This window comes from Plectropomus leopardus, chromosome 23, assembly GCF_026936395.1.
Source record: "Plectropomus leopardus strain MGB_pleo_1.0 chromosome 23, ASM2693639v1, whole genome shotgun sequence".
Classification (NCBI taxonomy): domain Eukaryota; kingdom Metazoa; phylum Chordata; class Actinopteri; order Perciformes; family Serranidae; genus Plectropomus; species Plectropomus leopardus.
In genome coordinates, this window is record NC_142198.1 from 22,396,464 (window position 1) to 22,413,083 (window position 16,620).

The 16,620-nt window shown below is 37.8% G+C and overlaps 1 protein-coding gene across 4 annotated transcripts; it reads right to left on the reverse strand.

The window, feature by feature from the left end:
- Window positions 1-2,136: 2,136 nt before the first annotated feature.
- Window positions 2,137-15,352, reverse strand: LOC121962111 (arfaptin-1-like). Of its 4 annotated transcripts, XM_088073733.1 has the most exons (9): window positions 15,069-15,339; window positions 11,822-11,933; window positions 8,142-8,241; window positions 7,508-7,620; window positions 7,211-7,432; window positions 6,682-6,839; window positions 6,426-6,600; window positions 5,894-6,062; window positions 2,137-3,740 (listed from the first exon to the last, which is right to left on the reverse strand). In XM_088073733.1, the coding sequence occupies exons 2-8, from the start codon at window positions 11,897-11,899 to the stop codon at window positions 5,907-5,909; spliced, it is 1,002 nt and encodes a 333-aa protein (XP_087929859.1). In that variant the 5' UTR covers window positions 11,900-11,933; window positions 15,069-15,339; the 3' UTR covers window positions 2,137-3,740; window positions 5,894-5,906. The 4 variants fall into 4 exon arrangements, with proteins under 4 accessions (XP_087929859.1, XP_042368243.2, XP_042368242.2 ...); XM_042512309.2 differs by having other exon boundaries at window positions 2,137-6,062; window positions 15,202-15,352; XM_042512308.2 differs by having other exon boundaries at window positions 2,137-6,062; window positions 15,013-15,341.
- Between the last annotated feature and the right edge of the window lie 1,268 nt (window positions 15,353-16,620).

A 16,620-nucleotide genomic window follows, 5' to 3' on the forward strand; every position in this document is an offset into this window, starting at 1 on the left:
TTAAGACGTGTGTGTGTGTGTGTGTGTGTGTGTGTGTGTGTGTGTGTGTGTGTGTGTGTGTGTGTGTGTGTGGACCAGATAAGCTTCACCAGCTCCACCCTTGGCAAAACCAGTCAGGCTTTCCTCAAACACACACACACACACACACACACACACACACACACACACACGGTCCGGTGTGTCAGCAGTTTTCTTTGGTCTTGTTTGAAAAGCTTAAATGTCATCAATAAGCAAATATTTAATAATTAATTATCAATAAAAATAAGCTGACATCACAGAAACCATTCAGAGCCCAAACAGCTCACTGAACTTCAGCACAGCGCTGTGAGATAAATGATATTTAACCCTTTGAAACCTGAGCGAGTTTTCTCTCAAAAACATGTGAAGAAGGCAACCAAAGAATAAAAAAACCCAAAGATGAGTGAGAAATTAGTAAAAATAAATGAATAAAACAATACCTGAAAATTACCTGAAAATTTGAAAAAAGAAAAAAATAAATAAAATAAGGACACATGAAAAAGTGCCTCTAATAGTAGTAGTAGTAGTATAGTAGTGGTCGTTGTAGTAGTAGTACATTTACTCAACTGCAAATGGCAAGAAATTAGAAGATCTGGAAAATTATTTTAAAAATCTTGGGAAAACTATTTTATTAATATAAAACTATGTCATTATTAAAATAATCACAGTAACCTGTTTAAAATTATTAAATTAAATAATTATTTTTAATTTTTTTATTTTAAATAGTAACTGTGATGATTATAACAACATAGTTTATAAATATTATATATTGTTTTACCTTGATATTTTTCTCCAGATTTTCAAAATAATAATTTTCTAAATCTAATGATTTCTTGCATTTTTCAATGGAGTAACTGTACTTCCACTGCTGACTCTGACTCCACTGACCTCTGACCTCTGACCTCTGACCTTCGACTCAGCTCGTCCTCGTCCTCTGTGATCCGATATTTCGACATTCAGCTCCGAAGATGGACTTTTTTTTTTAGAAACACACAGAGTCTTTGCTGCGAGGAAACTTTACTCTGCTGCCGAAATGTTTGGGAAAATGAGCAGCAACAACACACACACACACACACACACACACACACACACACACACACACACACACATAAACAGTAGAGTTGTATACAGTGTGTGTGTGTGTGTGTGTGTGTGTGTGTTGCCTGGTGAATAATTGCCTCTCTTTAACAGAGCAACAAACGACAAACAGACTCGAGTCCTTTTTCTAAAATCTCTCCGTTTAAAGAGAAACACGCTGATGTGAACTGTGGTGACACATTTACACCCAAAAAGAGACGAAATGACACAAACAACCATTTATGTATGTATTTATTTTAGGAAAATACATTTTATTTAAGCTGTTTTCTTGGCAACTTGGCAAGAAATGTCAAGCAATCTGCAAGAAATTCATAACTTGGTGAAATATTCCTTAAAAGTTGGTAAATCTCTATAACAAATGTTTATTTCTAAAAAGGATAACTATATATTTAAAATTATTTTGCAGAATTATAATAATTTTTAAGCACCTTTTTCTGTCAATCTGTTTGTTTTTCAACTTTAATTTTTTACTTTCCCTCTTTTTTGTTTGTTGTGCTCATTTTCTGGTTATTTTGGGGATTTTTCAGTAATTTCTTGCTGAAGTTTCAGTCATTTCTTTTTCTGTTTTTCTGAGAAATCAAGCTAATTTGCTTAGGTTTCAAAGGGTTAATTTGAATGTAAGGCCAGTTATGCAAGTGTGCGGATGCAAATTTACACACACACACACACACACACACACACACACACACACACACGTATTTAAGTCTAAGCAGCTTGATTAGTTGTTTATTGAAACTGACGTATAGGTGTGTATAGGCTTTTTTGTTTGTGTTTATTGTTTATTGTTTATAAAGCTTGTTTGCTTGTTTTTGTTTTTTTTTTTTTACGTTTGAAATAAAGATTTAGAAACGTTGATATTATACGTATATGAAACAATACCAACACTTTCAGGAAAGTTACGTGAACCGTGAAATGGCGAGGAAAGAGAACCGAACTGTTGCAGCAGAAATCTGACGACTGTGAGGAAAATTTAACACACGAAACTAAAGTTGGAAAACACTTTAATTACTGAAAAATCAGTCACGTTTTTGCTTTTATTGTATTTATTTGGCAGTTACATAAAAACATTTTCAACAACATTAAAACTATTTAAGTACAATTTGGTCATTTTTTTGGCATTTTTAATCCAAATAAAAAAATTCACTTTAACCCTTTAGTTTTCTAGAGGAGGACTACAGACTGATCCGGAGTCAGCGGTCTTTTTCTGAGGATTTCTTCAAACACGTCATGAGATCGGTGTGTTGGAGGAAAGCCGGGGACAACCGACGCTGCTCGCAGGAACCCAAAACATCAGAGCCCTCGCTGGAAAAGCCCAGATTTGAAAATAATTAAGGAAGATTGGAGTTAACGTCATATCAAATTACAGATGTGAATAATTCCCTCATTTCTAATGTGAACACGGGTGATGTGATGACATTAAAAACATCCCAGGCCAATAGCTGTTTGACTCTTACAGTGATAGAAAAAACGGGAAAGACCACACAACTTAAAAATGCAGGATTTTTGTTTTGGTGTAGACAGAATATAAACGTGCAGTATGTAATTATCTTTTTATATTCCAGTGAACACAAAATAATCTTTCTTAACTCAAACCGAAAAAAACACAAAACCACATCTCCAGGTCTTTCTCAGCGGACCGAGTTTGCCGAGTGTTCAAAGTGCTCGATTAAAAAAAAATTAAAATAAAAAATTAATGGCTCCAGTTTTTCAATTTCAGTTTTGAATTTTTTCTTTTCTTCATCAAGCAAACTCAGTCAGTTGAGAAAGATGAAGAAGTTAAGGTCGAAAACTCTGGGAAAAAAGCCAGTACATGGACCTTTTAAATTTTAGAAAAAAACTTTGTAACTAAAAAAAACAATAATTAAGTTTCAATATGTTGAAATTACAAAAAAGTCTGGCAGTTTGATTTAACAACAGTCTGAGCTGTTTTTGGCCTCGAACACATCACACGAACAACGACTCATCATTTTTAAATTGAGTGCAATTTCCCTTTAAGGCAACATTCAATTCAGACTGAGGAGAAAACAAAGTCAATGGCAACGTGCGCATCACTTTTTAAGGCAACGATTGTGAAACATTATTGCACTGACGCATCGACAGAATTGCGTATTTGTCATTATCAGACCTGAGGTACATTTAAGTGACACAAAAAAACCCAATCTCCAAAACAAACGCTGGAATTTGAAGTTTCTGTAAACCGTGGATATTATGTCTGTGCACGTTATTATGTAGCCGTTGTTGACTCCGCGGTTAACGTGTTGTTGAGTTAAGGCACAAAATCTGCTTGCTTATGGCTCAGAAAAGATCATGTTTTGATACGTATAAAACATGCAAATTAACTACATTCATGGTTTGCAGAAATGTACAACGCCGACATTTTCTTTTGGCAACTGGGCTGATAAAAACACATTCATTCATGCTAACAAAACAGTCTGAAAGGAGAAGATTCACCGAACACGTCGACATTTAGTATCACAGGAAATATTTAAGGCAGATTATGCTTTGGATAGTGTGCAAAGAGTGCAAGGACAAAATATAACAGCAACATTTTACATTCTGATGCAATTTAATTCACCTTAAAATTCACCACAACTTGGAGGTGTTTGGTATTTCGTCCACCAAATCTGGATGAACGGGAAACATTTTGGTCTCAATCAGAAGAAAAAACATAAAAAGGGTTTTTAAAATGAATGATTGCTGATAATTTGGCGGCTGATGAGGGATGTCAGTCTGGGGCTGGCCACTTTACTGGTTTCTTATTGTGAAGCTATCTTATGAAATAGTTAAAACTGTAATGTACGTGGAGTGTAACTGGAGTACATCGAGAAATACCGACCACAGTTGGTGATGGACACAGTTTTAGCTGGAGTGAATCAAAAATGTGCAGGAAGTTGAGGTTTAAGCTTAAAAAGGGCCCTCTAAACGAATGATGTCGCACTGTTAGATCAGACAGACTTTGGCTACTGTTGAAGTTTAGACTCAAAGACTGCCTACAACCAACCTTTCTTTAGCAACAAACAAGGCAATATCGTCGGCATATGACAACATGTTTTTGGTTTGTGGCAGGTTATTGGCTTCTACATGTTTCTAAAAATCTTGCCATGTAAACAAGAGGAGGAAATGATCGCAGCCAACCAGTTAAGAGGTGGTTAAACTAAATAAGTGGTTCATAAACTGACAGGTGGCCATCCATCAACCAAAAATCATCAGGTGACAAGTAAATAAACACTAAAACTTTGACCACTAATGGAATGTTACCAAAAAGAGCCAAAGCTTCTTTATCAATGAATAAGGTCGTATCATCAACATACTGCAACATTTTTTTTGGCTCGTAGCAAAATATTGGTCTCTAAATGTTGCAGAATTTCCTGCCATGTAAACCGAAGGAGGAAATGACCAGCAGGAATCCAGACAAGAGATGCATAAACTAAATTTGCACCTGTGAGTTACCAAGTGGCCATACATCACTTGCCAAAGTCTACACTGAACAGACAGTAAAAATCACTAAAATTTGGGCTACTGACAGAGAGTTGCTGAAAAGACTTGCAACAACCAACCTTTCCTTATCAATGAATAAGGCAACATCGTCCACATAAAGCAACATTTTTTTTGACTGGAAGCAAATTACTGGTCTCAACACACTGCCGAGCATGACCAGTAACCAACCAGAACAGTGCGGCTGAGACTAAATCTGTGGGAAGTTAGCTGCGTTGACAGATGGACATCCACCATCCATCCAAATCTCCACCGGACAAACAGCCAATAAACACTAAAACTTTGCTTACTAATAAAACAACGCCTGGCTAGAACCAACAGTTCGTAAAAGATTCACACAATATTGTTCAAGTACTTGACCCAAATATTGGAGCTGGTTGGTGGTTGATTTGGCTGGTCCTGTTTAAGCTGAAATCAGTCAACTTGCAGTCATGGACTGGGGATACGAAGACAAGACATCGCAAATAATCTTTGGCCAACAACAAACGCCGGCTTGCAGAACACATTAACCAAAGAACAGCCAAGTTTGATTTCTGCCATTTAACAAATAATGTTAATTATCTACATCTAAAATTAGATCTGTGAAGTCATCCTGAGCTGGTGCAGAGCTGCTGATCATTTCAGGAAACGTGGAGCTGTTTTCCCAGCAGTGGTGTCGAGGCACTTCTAGTCGCTGCGAGTTTCTGACTGCAGTGGCTGAGGATTTTTAAAGTTCAAAGAAAGGCTTAGTGCCTCACAGAGGATTATGGATTTACTCCCCAACACAGAGGCAGAGGAAAGAAAACCAGGAGGGGTATATATGTGTCTCTGTTAAACAGGTCAAAAGTCACAAGTGCTGTATCCCTCTGGGTGTATGCACCGAGAGAAAGAGAGATAATTCTTGTCCTAAATATGTCAAGAGTTTGAATTTAATAGCCTTTTTTTCCCCAAAACATTCCTAGACGTTTTAATCAAGATTTTGAGACCAGGAAAATGATGAAATCCCAAATTTCCTAAGTCTTTCCCCACTCAACTTCCAGAATAATTCATTTTCCTATTAACTCCTAATTTTTGTGGCAAAAACTCAGTTTTCCAGTTTTCCAGAAGCTGGAAATCCATCCAAAACCACCAAACTGGAATTCCACTCTGATATAAATAAACTACCTACCGATCTAACTATCCCAAAATTCAGATCCATCCAAACTTTTTTAGTCAAAAAATCCCAAAACAAGCCACTTTTTAACTTTACCCACAATAGCGTCCATTTATACCAAAACATCTTCTGAACCAAACATCCGTCCACCTGCCATGTTGTGTCAGCTCTCCTCCAGCCAGGAGGGGGCGTCCACGCTGGGGTTGTTGAAGTGTTCGGTGGCCTGTCGCATGTTTTGCTCCAGGAAGCTTTGACACGATAAACAGTGAGCAGCGACGGCGCCGTGCAGCAGCCACAACTGATTATGGAGGACTTTGACCTGCAGGGAAAACGAGGATTTATTACCTGCGAACGATATTTTCTTCTATGTAAAATACATTAAATCATCAACCTCATTCTGTCATGTACAACGTCTCAGTGATGATGACTGAACTTCAACAATCCCAACTTAAGGTCTGATTAGTGACGCAGAGTTGCAGATATTAGCTGATCAAAAGAAAAATAATCAGTAATTATTTCAGTTAGTTTCAAGCAAAGATGTCAAAAATGATGATTTGTAGTTTTGCTTGTTACAGTGAAAAACTTATACACAGTAAATTATGATTTTGGACTGCAAGTTGAGATTTTTGAGGAGGCTGTGGCCATTTTTCCAGGTTTACCGGAAACTTGTGATCCCTCTCACCTTGTTTTCCTGCAGCAGTTTGACTTTTACCGTGAGGGCGTCTCTGACGTTCTCGTACCTCTCCCTCTGGCTCTGGAAGTCCTTCTGGGCCAGCTCCAGTTTGGGCAAGGTGACGGCGTCCCGGGGACCCAGGTTAAGCTCCTCCAGGTCCACTCGGTACGCATCATACTCAATTCTGGAAGTCGGAGGAGTTTAACATGATCATCTAGTCATGTAGATCTCTGGTGTATCTGGTCCAAGTGTGTTTTCCACCCACCTGGCAGCCTCGTACTGTTTGGTGTTGATCATGGTGTCCTCGATGGTTTTGTTGACCAGAGTGTTCATGTCGGACGTGAAGGCGTTGATGGCCGTCGTCAGAGTCTCGCCGCTCTTTGACAGAAACTTCTGAGCCTCTGCATTCAGACCGAATTCCACCTGACGGAGAGAGAAAGAGTGAGCACACCAACCGACTTTCATCATGGCTGGTACTAATAATTATACCATTAATCACCAATTATACTATCCACTAATAATCTAGTTAGCTGGACCTGCTAACATTCGCATCTTTTGTAAGAGGAAGCGAACGAAACGGCTGTCACAGCTGGTTACAACTGCTGCTGTAAACTGAACTTCTGTTGGACGCTGTGCTTCTATTTATATCTGATGCTCGCTTTGAAAGCACCAAAGTGGAAGAACAGCAGCTGATTCATGAGGATGAAATGAGGAATTATTTATCTGAAACCTCATTTCACCACAAAAACCTAAACACAGTGGTGAGTTGTGTTAATTGTGATAGTAATGCTCACGTGCAGAGTTGGAGTTTTGAGGCTCAGCTCGGCGAAGGCGTCTCCCAGTGTCTTCTGGGTAACTGTGAACTGAGCGAGCTGATTGGCCAGCGTCTGAGCCAGCTTGGTGACGTTGTCATAGCGCTGTCGGTCGTCTTTGAGCAGCTCGAGCCGAGGCTCCAGGTCCAGGTCCACCGTACGAGATCCACGACCCAGCTTCTCTGACAGAGCCTGCCGGGTGCACTGTGGGCCGAGAGCGCCGTCATTGATCATTATTGATTACATCTATTGTTTATCAGTTTAAATTATTCCTCTCACCTTGTAGGTGGTGATGCTCCACTTGCGGACTCTCTGCAGTTTCTCGGCGGCCGGGTTCTTGTTGTTGCCTTGAACAATCACAGTTCCTGGTGTCTGTGGTGTCACTGGGAGGTCTGGGGGTCAACGAGAGTCTGATTCATTGCGCGAGCCAAACACCGGCGTGTTCGTTTTTCTTTTTAAAAACTTTTGGATCATTAGAATTCAGTTAGACATGGAAAAAACATTAACATTAAAGAAAACACGCATTTCAAAACGGGTTTCTGAAAAAATAAATAGAAATGCAAAGTTTTTTTCAGTTTATCGATAAGAATTAAAAAATATTTAAAAAAGAAAACCTCCATATTGCCTTCATACTCATGGTTTTCTTTAAAAATAAATAAATAAAGAAATAATCTTTATTTTAAATTAACCCTTTGAACTCTGCAATATAAATGGCCCTACGGTATCTTACACTATATAGAAAACAGTAAATTGTGTTGTTTTTCTTATTGAAACAAAGCAAACATAAAAATATAAAATGCTATTATAACCACAGTAAAAAGAATTAATGCTCTAAATACTATTGTTCATTTTAGAAAAGTCAGCTTCATTTTCAGTTTTAATGCACCTTTGTTCGACTCAGTCACTAGTTTACCTTTGCTCTGCTCTGTTTCCATGACAACCTCAGGTGTGTTCTCAGCTGGACAGGAAGCAGTACTGTTATTTTCGGCGTGGTTGCAGTTCGTGTTTGCCTCCTTTAACAAGAAAAGAAGATGCAGAGAAGGCGTCAGATTATTTCGAAGTCCTACGGGTACAAATTCAGGTTTTATACACAACTTTACCAATAAATTCCCAGGACTTTTCATGACTTTAAGGCAAATTTTAAAGACCACACATTCTCTGAAACTACTGTTAATACTCCTTATTGGTTCTTTTTTATTACAATATAATAGCTTTTTAAAATATCTCATATAAAAATATATAGAATTAAATCAGAAAATGTTATGATGGTGTTTCTTTTTTTTAAATTCAAATTTCAATTTAATTTTCTTTAAAAAAAATTTGCCAATCTTTTTCTTTAAAGATTTTGGCCATTCCTAAAGAATAAATCTTGTTATTTATTTAATTTTTTAGAATTTTTTTCTTTCTAAATTTTGGTAATTTTCTTTAAAAGGTTTTCGCTTTTTTTAATAAATGCATTTTTGGGTGATGTTTTTTTGTCACATTTATCACAGCCAAGAAATGCCAGAACAGAAATTACTGTTGTATTTTCATTATTTTTCATTTGCCGTTTACTTCCAGCAGCTGAACTGAAGGACAAAGAGGTTGCAGGTTCAAATCCCGCTCTCCTCATCTGCTGCTCAGAGGCACTTCAGCAAGTGAACCAACACACGAGCAAACAAGCAGAAAGTTGAGATTTCTCAGTGTGATTTTAAATTTCCGACTGTATCTGAACGCAGCCTCAGTCCCAGGAACAGGAACATCGGCAGTGAAGAGGTCAAAGGTCAGAAAATCAAGGCAGCATGACAGCACGTTGCGGGATCGCCGTGGGAACGCGGAGCTTATCGAGGGGGCCAATCAGAGCCCAGATCAAAAGGTTGTGAGGTTGCCACGGAGATGATGGCTCCCTGTTGTTATTGGCGGCAGGCAGAGGAGGTCAGAGGTCACCGGAGACACTCAAGACTCAGGAAATGGTCACCTGACGCAGATGAGGGGTAATGACACACACACACACACACACACACACACACACACACACACACACACACACACACACACACACACACACTAAACATCTGTCATCCACAATTAAAGGCGATTACAACTAAAAATGTCAGCTCTGAAAATTGTCCTCCGTCTTTTCTTTTTTTCCCCCATGAAGTGATGTTCACACAAATGTGCACGTTTTTAGGAAACACACACACACACACACACACACACACACACACACACACACACACACACACACACACACACACACACACACACAGACACACACACACACAGACACCTGTGCAGGGCTCACCGGGCCGCAGGAATTTGGCTCAAAGTTGTTGTGTTGCATTGAAGAGACAGCGAGGCATGTAGTGACGCAAAACAAGTGACACACACACACACACACACACACACACACACACACACACACACACACACACACACACACACACACACACACTTACTTTCCACCTTTGCCCTTTCCAAAGGTTAGAGAAGCTGCTGGTTTCTTCACTGAGCTCTTTAAGGGAAATCTCACTTTTCGCCATCACCAATCCCACCAAACTCCATTGAAATAAACAGTCATTTTAGCGTGTTTAATCTAAGTGGGTGAATTAAAGGTTAATTTCAACCAAACCAAACCAGCGACTGACCTTGACCTTTAACCACCAAATTTGAATCAGTGACTTGTTGAGACTGAATGGACATATGTGTCAAACTTGAAGAAATTCTCTGTGGTTGTATGCAACAGGTGCAAGGTCAAAGTGACCTTGACCACCAAAATCTAATAATTTTATCCTTGAATCCAAGTGGATGGTGGTGCCAAATTTGAAGAAATTTTCTCAACGTAAGGATGACGCAAACAAGAATAAAAACAGACAAGGTCATGGTGACCTTTGACCACAAAAATCGAGTCTACTGTTTAGTCCTGTTTAGTCCAAGTCAACATTTGTGCCAAATTTAAATAGATTTTCTCAGTGTGCTCTTGAGTTAATCATGTTCACAAGAATGAGACAGATGCGGTCGTATGTCCTTGACCTTTCACCTATGATCATCAAAATCTGATCAGTTCATCCTTGATTTCAAGTGGATGTTTCTTAAGAAAACTCCCTCAAGGCCTTCTTCAGATATTGTGGTCAGAAGAATAAGAAGGACATACGGTCACAGTGACCTTGACCTTTGATCACCCAGTTTTAATCAGTTCATCCTTGAGTTCATCCTTTGTACCACATTTGAAAAACTTTTTCCAAATGTGCTCTTATGGTATTGTGTTCACAACAATGAGACTGATGAGGACATAGTGACCTTAACCTTTGACCTATGACCATCAAAATCTAATCAGTTAATCCTTGAGTCCACATGGACGTTTGTGCCAAATTTAATGAAATTCCCTCAAGACGATCTTGAGATATTATGTATTTGGAGACATAAAAACTCCACATCCTGCTGACATCAGAGCCGCTGACCACTCCCGTTACCTGCCGCCACTATTAAACACAACAGCGAACGTCTTATCGGACGCACGCACGCTCACTGTCGCTGCTTGTCACGGCGGTTTGCTTCAGTTGTCGTGACGACTCTCTGATAACATTGTGGATGCAGTTCCTGTCCTTTTATTCGGATCGTTACGTAACGCGCGAGTGTGTGAGGAACGTCTGTGAAGAACGAATACATCAAACACACGTCTGTTTAATGTGTGTGTGACACGCTGATAACACGCTCATCAGTCAGCGGGAGGAATAATGAGTTTGTGATGTTAACAGTAAACATATACACTGATAGTACACAGTTACATGGATATAAGTACTTCAATACAGGAGAAAGTGATTCATCAGAGATCTTCAGTAAAAGTACAGAAGTATTATGATAAATATTTAAATTTAAAGCAAGAAATTTTAGTATCTGTGGATCCGTTTATCCAGTCTACTCCAGTCACACACATTTTCATGGACAAATTTAAAAACTAACTAACTAAAAATAACTTTTTTGTCTTGCTCCTCTTGCAAGCTGTTTTTAAAATATATCAGATTCAAACTGTCTCGAGCCTCGAGGGGCAAGTGAGAGAATTTTTTTTCTGGTGGTCCATTTTCCATTTATTCAAGTCCCAAACATTTTTTTTCATGTGTGAAACAGAGTGAAATAAAAAAAAATTGCGAAAAAAAATTGCAATTTTTTTTTGCGAGAGAAAAAAAAAGGCTCATTTTTCTAGGTGTTTCTTTTTGTAATAAAAAAAAACAACAAAGAAAAACAAAACTTTTTTCGCCAATTTTTTTTCTCACAGTCAGAACACGGACAGAAATGGAAGAAATGCACACGACAATAAATAAGACGTCATGCAATCAAGTAAATTAGAGCTACGTCACGTCAACAGCTTCAGAAAATAAATGTGCCGTTACGTTACATTGCAGAGAAGTACAGAACGATTGTTATAACAATTCATATCATGAAAATATCAAGAAACTTTTCTTGTTATGACACGAAAAGTTTCTTTATTTGAATTATTTTTACTCAACTTACACAATAAAAAACATGTTTTCCTTCATTTTGCTGATATAAATCAGATTAAAATCTTTAAAAACGAAACTCATTCAAACCACAAAGGTTTTGTTGATGTCTCACCCTCGGAGGAGTCTCCTCCTCTGTGACGCCGCGGGACGCCGTGATGACGCCTCCTCTCTGCTCCGCCACCTCCGTCATCGCTCTCCTCCCACTTCTCCTCTTCTACTTTCTCCTGCAGACGAAACAGAAACACGTCAGTCTGCAACGTTTCTGTGTGTTTTTACTTTACTTAGCACTTTGACAAAAACAAGCTGCTCATAGGATCAAATGCTGCTGTAAAACATTAATTAGTTAAAATAGATTAAAAAAGACAAAATGACAATAAAAATAATAACAGTAAAATACCATGATATAAATACAAAGGCTATAATAATAATAATATAAAAAAGGTTGACTTAAAACTAGATAAAGATTAAAAAACAAACAATTAAAACAATGACAATAAAATACAATAATATTGATTCAAAAGCTATAATAATAACAATAATAATAATAATAATAATAATAATAAAATAAAAGGTAGACTAAAGATTGATCAAAGTTTGATAAAATAGGTTAAAAAAGACAAAACAACAATAAAAATGATGAATATAAAGACAGTGATTCAGGCTACAGCAATAATAAAATAGTAAACTAATAAATTAAAGGTAAATTAAAAAAATGCATAAAACAGATAAAATACAAAAAAGAGAAAATTTTAAGCGATAAAAAAATTAATGAAAATATAATAACATAATATAACATAATATAATAACATAAATATAAAGAGAATAACAAAGTGAATAAAATAAGGTAACAAATGTCTATAAACCATTCTTAATAAAAAGGCTCAGAGTGATTAAACAGCAACACCAAGTGGTGAAAACACAGAAACACACACATCTGACAACACACCAAACTATTCAAACACACTCACATTAATGTCACCTGTCACCATCTAGCGGTCTGACGTTTAATACTGCAGCACAGATCTTCATAATAATAACAATAATAATAATAATAATAATAATAATGATAATAATAAAAAATAGTATATAGTATATTATAGCAATATCAGTATATATTAAAAACTCTACAATATCTAGAATATGAATTTAAAATATGTATGTCAAAGGTTAGTAGTTAAGAATAATAATAATAATACTGTTAATAAAGGTGGAATGTAAAAAGATATTGTATTTAATAACAATATAAGTATAGAATTTAAACAGTACTAAACTGGAATATGAATTTACTAAACACACAAAATAACAACTATGTGGAAATAATAATAACAATAAAATGTATAATAAACACTCATATTACACCTTTCACTTATGTTTATTTCTGCAGCATCTTCAGAATAAAAGCCCTTTTATGCAGTGCTGATTTCTGATTTTATTCAGAGGAGAAACAACAACAGCAGCAGCAGCAGCAGCAGCAGCAGCAGCAGCAGCAGCAGCAGCAACAGCAGCAGCAGCAGCAGCAGCAGCAGCAGCAGCAGCAGCAGCAGCAGCAGCAGCAGCAGCAGCAGCAGCAGCAGCAGCAACAGCAGCAGCAGCAACAGCAGCAGCAGCAGCAGCAGCAGCAGCAGCAGCAGCAGCAGCAGCAACAGCAACAGCAGCAGCAGCAGCAGCAGCAGCAGCAGCAGCAGCAACAACAACAACAACAACAACAACAGCAGCAGCAGCAGCAGCAGCAGCAGCAGCAGCAGCAGCAACAGCAGCAGCAGAGGCAGCAGCAGCAGCAGCAGCAGCAGCAGCAGCAGCAGCAGCAGCAGCAGCAGCAGCAGCAGCAGCAGCAGCAGCAGCAGCGACTGTTACTGCAGCGGCGTTTCTGTCTGCGTCTGTCTGATTCGTCTGTTTCCTGTTATGTAAAATGATTTTACGATTGTGTGCGAATTATTATTTTGTCTCAACTGTATAACTATAAAATAAATAATTCTCACAACACGGACAATGTTCAACAAATAGCAACAGCCGACACACAGCCCTGACTTAATGCTGCATCAGAGGTTTACAGACTTCACTGTTGGATTCATGAAATTTCACCTGTAACTTAACAACTTTCCTATAAAAAGTAATAAAGTACTCTGTTTACAGGAAGTGCAAAGTACAAACACCACAATAAAGTGTTTGAAAAGCTAAACTTTGACCTCGTACATTAAATTACACAGACGTTCCCACAGATATGAACTATTAAAATATTTTAAGTTTGATTTCTGCTTTTTGTAACTGGCTGATGGTTAATTTTGTGGACGATAAAGTGAGCAGACAAGTATATACAATAAAATATTAAAATGTGTTTTTTTCTACTTCTGCTTATCAGAGGGAAGTTACATTTAACAACAGAAGAAGGCCAATAAACTTTACAACGGCATCATAAAGTGACGCTACGCCTGAAGTCTGCGGTCGAACTCAGTTTACCTGCAGGAGACTCCACTTTTAAAAATGAACAAAATTAGTTGTTTTGGTTTTTGTTTTATTTCAACAGTGGAGAAGAGTTCATTATTACGGTCGCCACACTGTGAAATAGATCTGTTATTGTAAAATATATTGTACATTTGACACCATTAAGGGTTAAAACATTAGGGATTTTGGAGATTTTAGTGAACTGATCTTAAATTTAAGCAGTAAAGGAAAATTAGAATAAATAATACCAATATAAATATAAAAAAATCTGAAATATATATTTATTCAATCAAAATATAACAAATGAAATAAATATTAATCATAATAATAATAAAGACCTAATATAAAAATACACACAAATCAATATAAATGTAGAACATTATGAAAATAAGATATGAATATATAATAATAATATATATTTTAAATAATATACAGTCAGTTACCAGTTTATTAATTGTGCAAAACTAAAGCCTAAAGCAGGATGGGCAAAATATTAACAATAAAATGAAATAAAGTTTAAAAAAGTGGAAAAAAAGTTTAAAAAAAAAAAAAAAAAAAAAATACTAATACCTCAAAGTTGTAATAAAATGCACCTCCTGAGTAAATGTACTTCGCACCTGTGCAAACTACAGCCTCTGAATGACCATAAAGTGAATTAAATTTGGCTGAATGTGAAAAATAAACCGAAATTTGTGAGTAAAAATGTTGTTTTGAAGCTAACGTTTCTGAAGACGTCGTGTTCCCGCACTAACGGATGAACCCCGCCGCTGTTTAAACCGTTTAAACACTCATTAAAGTCATTATTAATGAACATAATGTCCAGTTCAGCTGTTAAAGTCTGAATAAATCAAGTTTAATCACCTTTAATGAGGCGCAGCCGGCTAACAACCAACAGCAGACAGTTTAAAGGCTTTTACCTTCACGGCGTCAAAAACAAACGTCTTCTTTGTCCTTCAGACCGTCGCTTTGTTTTCTTTGGTTTTTGTTTTTCTGTTAACTCTTCATGTCTAAATGTGACTCAGTGAAACAAACCAAGTTTTAAAAAGTTACCGAGTTACAGTGAGGACGAGTCAAAGACACCCGGAAGTGTTTTCATGTCCGTTTCTGTCGGAGAGGACGCTCGATCTGTTGTTCCGGCGCGCACCGGAGGGGCGGTGACAACCACCGGGCAGGATGTAACCACTCTGATGATCTGCTCGGGTTTCTACTGTTACCACTACTACTACTACTATTAGCACTACTACTACTACTACTACTACTACTACTACTGTTACCACTACTACTACTACTACTACTACTACTACTACTATTACTATTAGCACTACTACTACTACTACTACTACTACTACTACTGTTACCACTACTACTACTACTACTACTACTACTACTACTACTACTACTATTACTATTAGCACTACTACTACTACTACTACTACTACTGTTACCACTACTACTACTACTGCTATTACCACTACTAATACTGCTACTACTACTACTACTACCACTACTACTACTACTACTGTTACCACTACTACTACTACTACTACTACTACTATTAGCACTACTACTACCATTTCCACTACTAGTACTACTACTACTACTACTACTACTGTTACTACTACTACTACTACTACTACTATTACCACTACTACTACTACTACTACTACTACTACTACTACTACTACTACTATTAGCACTACTACTACTACTAGTACTAGTACTATAAAAAAATAATAATAATACATGACCCCATCCCCCAAACCCACAATCAACGCTCAGGGTTGGAAAATGTGCCGTAAAGAAGAAAAACCGTAAAAACATCTACGGATGATCTGAGAAAACGCCTCAACTCCTGACGAGGTAAACGGTGAGCTGAGAGTGAGCTGTGTTTACAGGCGCTGTTCCAGTAGCTATCAGCTGTTCAGTGAGGGAGCAGAGAAGAAGAAGGAGACACGAGAAGGAAAAGGGCGGGAACTTTCAGGTGTGTCTTATGTTGAGTTACTAAAGTTATGAGGAAGCCCGGAGGGAGCAGCTGTGGCGCTTCCGGTAGGAAAATGTTTGTGTTGCTAGGCAACAGCTGTCACGTCCAGCGGCTGCAGCACTATTCAGCGGAGCTAGTGCACTACAATAAACACACACACACACACACACACACACACACACACACACACACACAAACACACACACACACAGTAACTGACACCACATTTTATGAAGGTCAGCACACATTCAGTTGGTCACACAGTTTTCTCGGTCAAATTCTGGTTGTGTGTGTGTGTGTGTGTGTGTGTGTGTGTGTGTGTGTGTGTGTGTGTGTGTGTGTGTGTGTGTCACGTTTTGGTCACATGAAGGGTTTCCAGGACTTTCAAAAGTTTCTATTTTTGCCACCTGAGGGCCTGGACCCCTGAGGGACACCTGAGAGGGGAACCAGCTGATTTCGGAGGTCATGTTAGGTCACCATGTCACTGA

Excerpts from the sequence above, each read along its gene's own strand:
- LOC121962111 (XM_042512309.2), bottom strand. The coding sequence starts at position 11,899 with ATGACGGAGGTGGCGGAGCAGAGAGGAGGCGTCATCACGGCGTCCCGC. Across the intron at positions 6,840-7,210 it reads TCAAAACTCCAACTCTGCAC|GTGGAATTCGGTCTGAATGC; the intron begins GTGAGCATTACT and ends TCTCTCCGTCAG. Across the intron at positions 6,063-6,425 it reads AACTGCTGCAGGAAAACAAG|GTCAAAGTCCTCCATAATCA; the intron begins GTGAGAGGGATC and ends TTTTCCCTGCAG.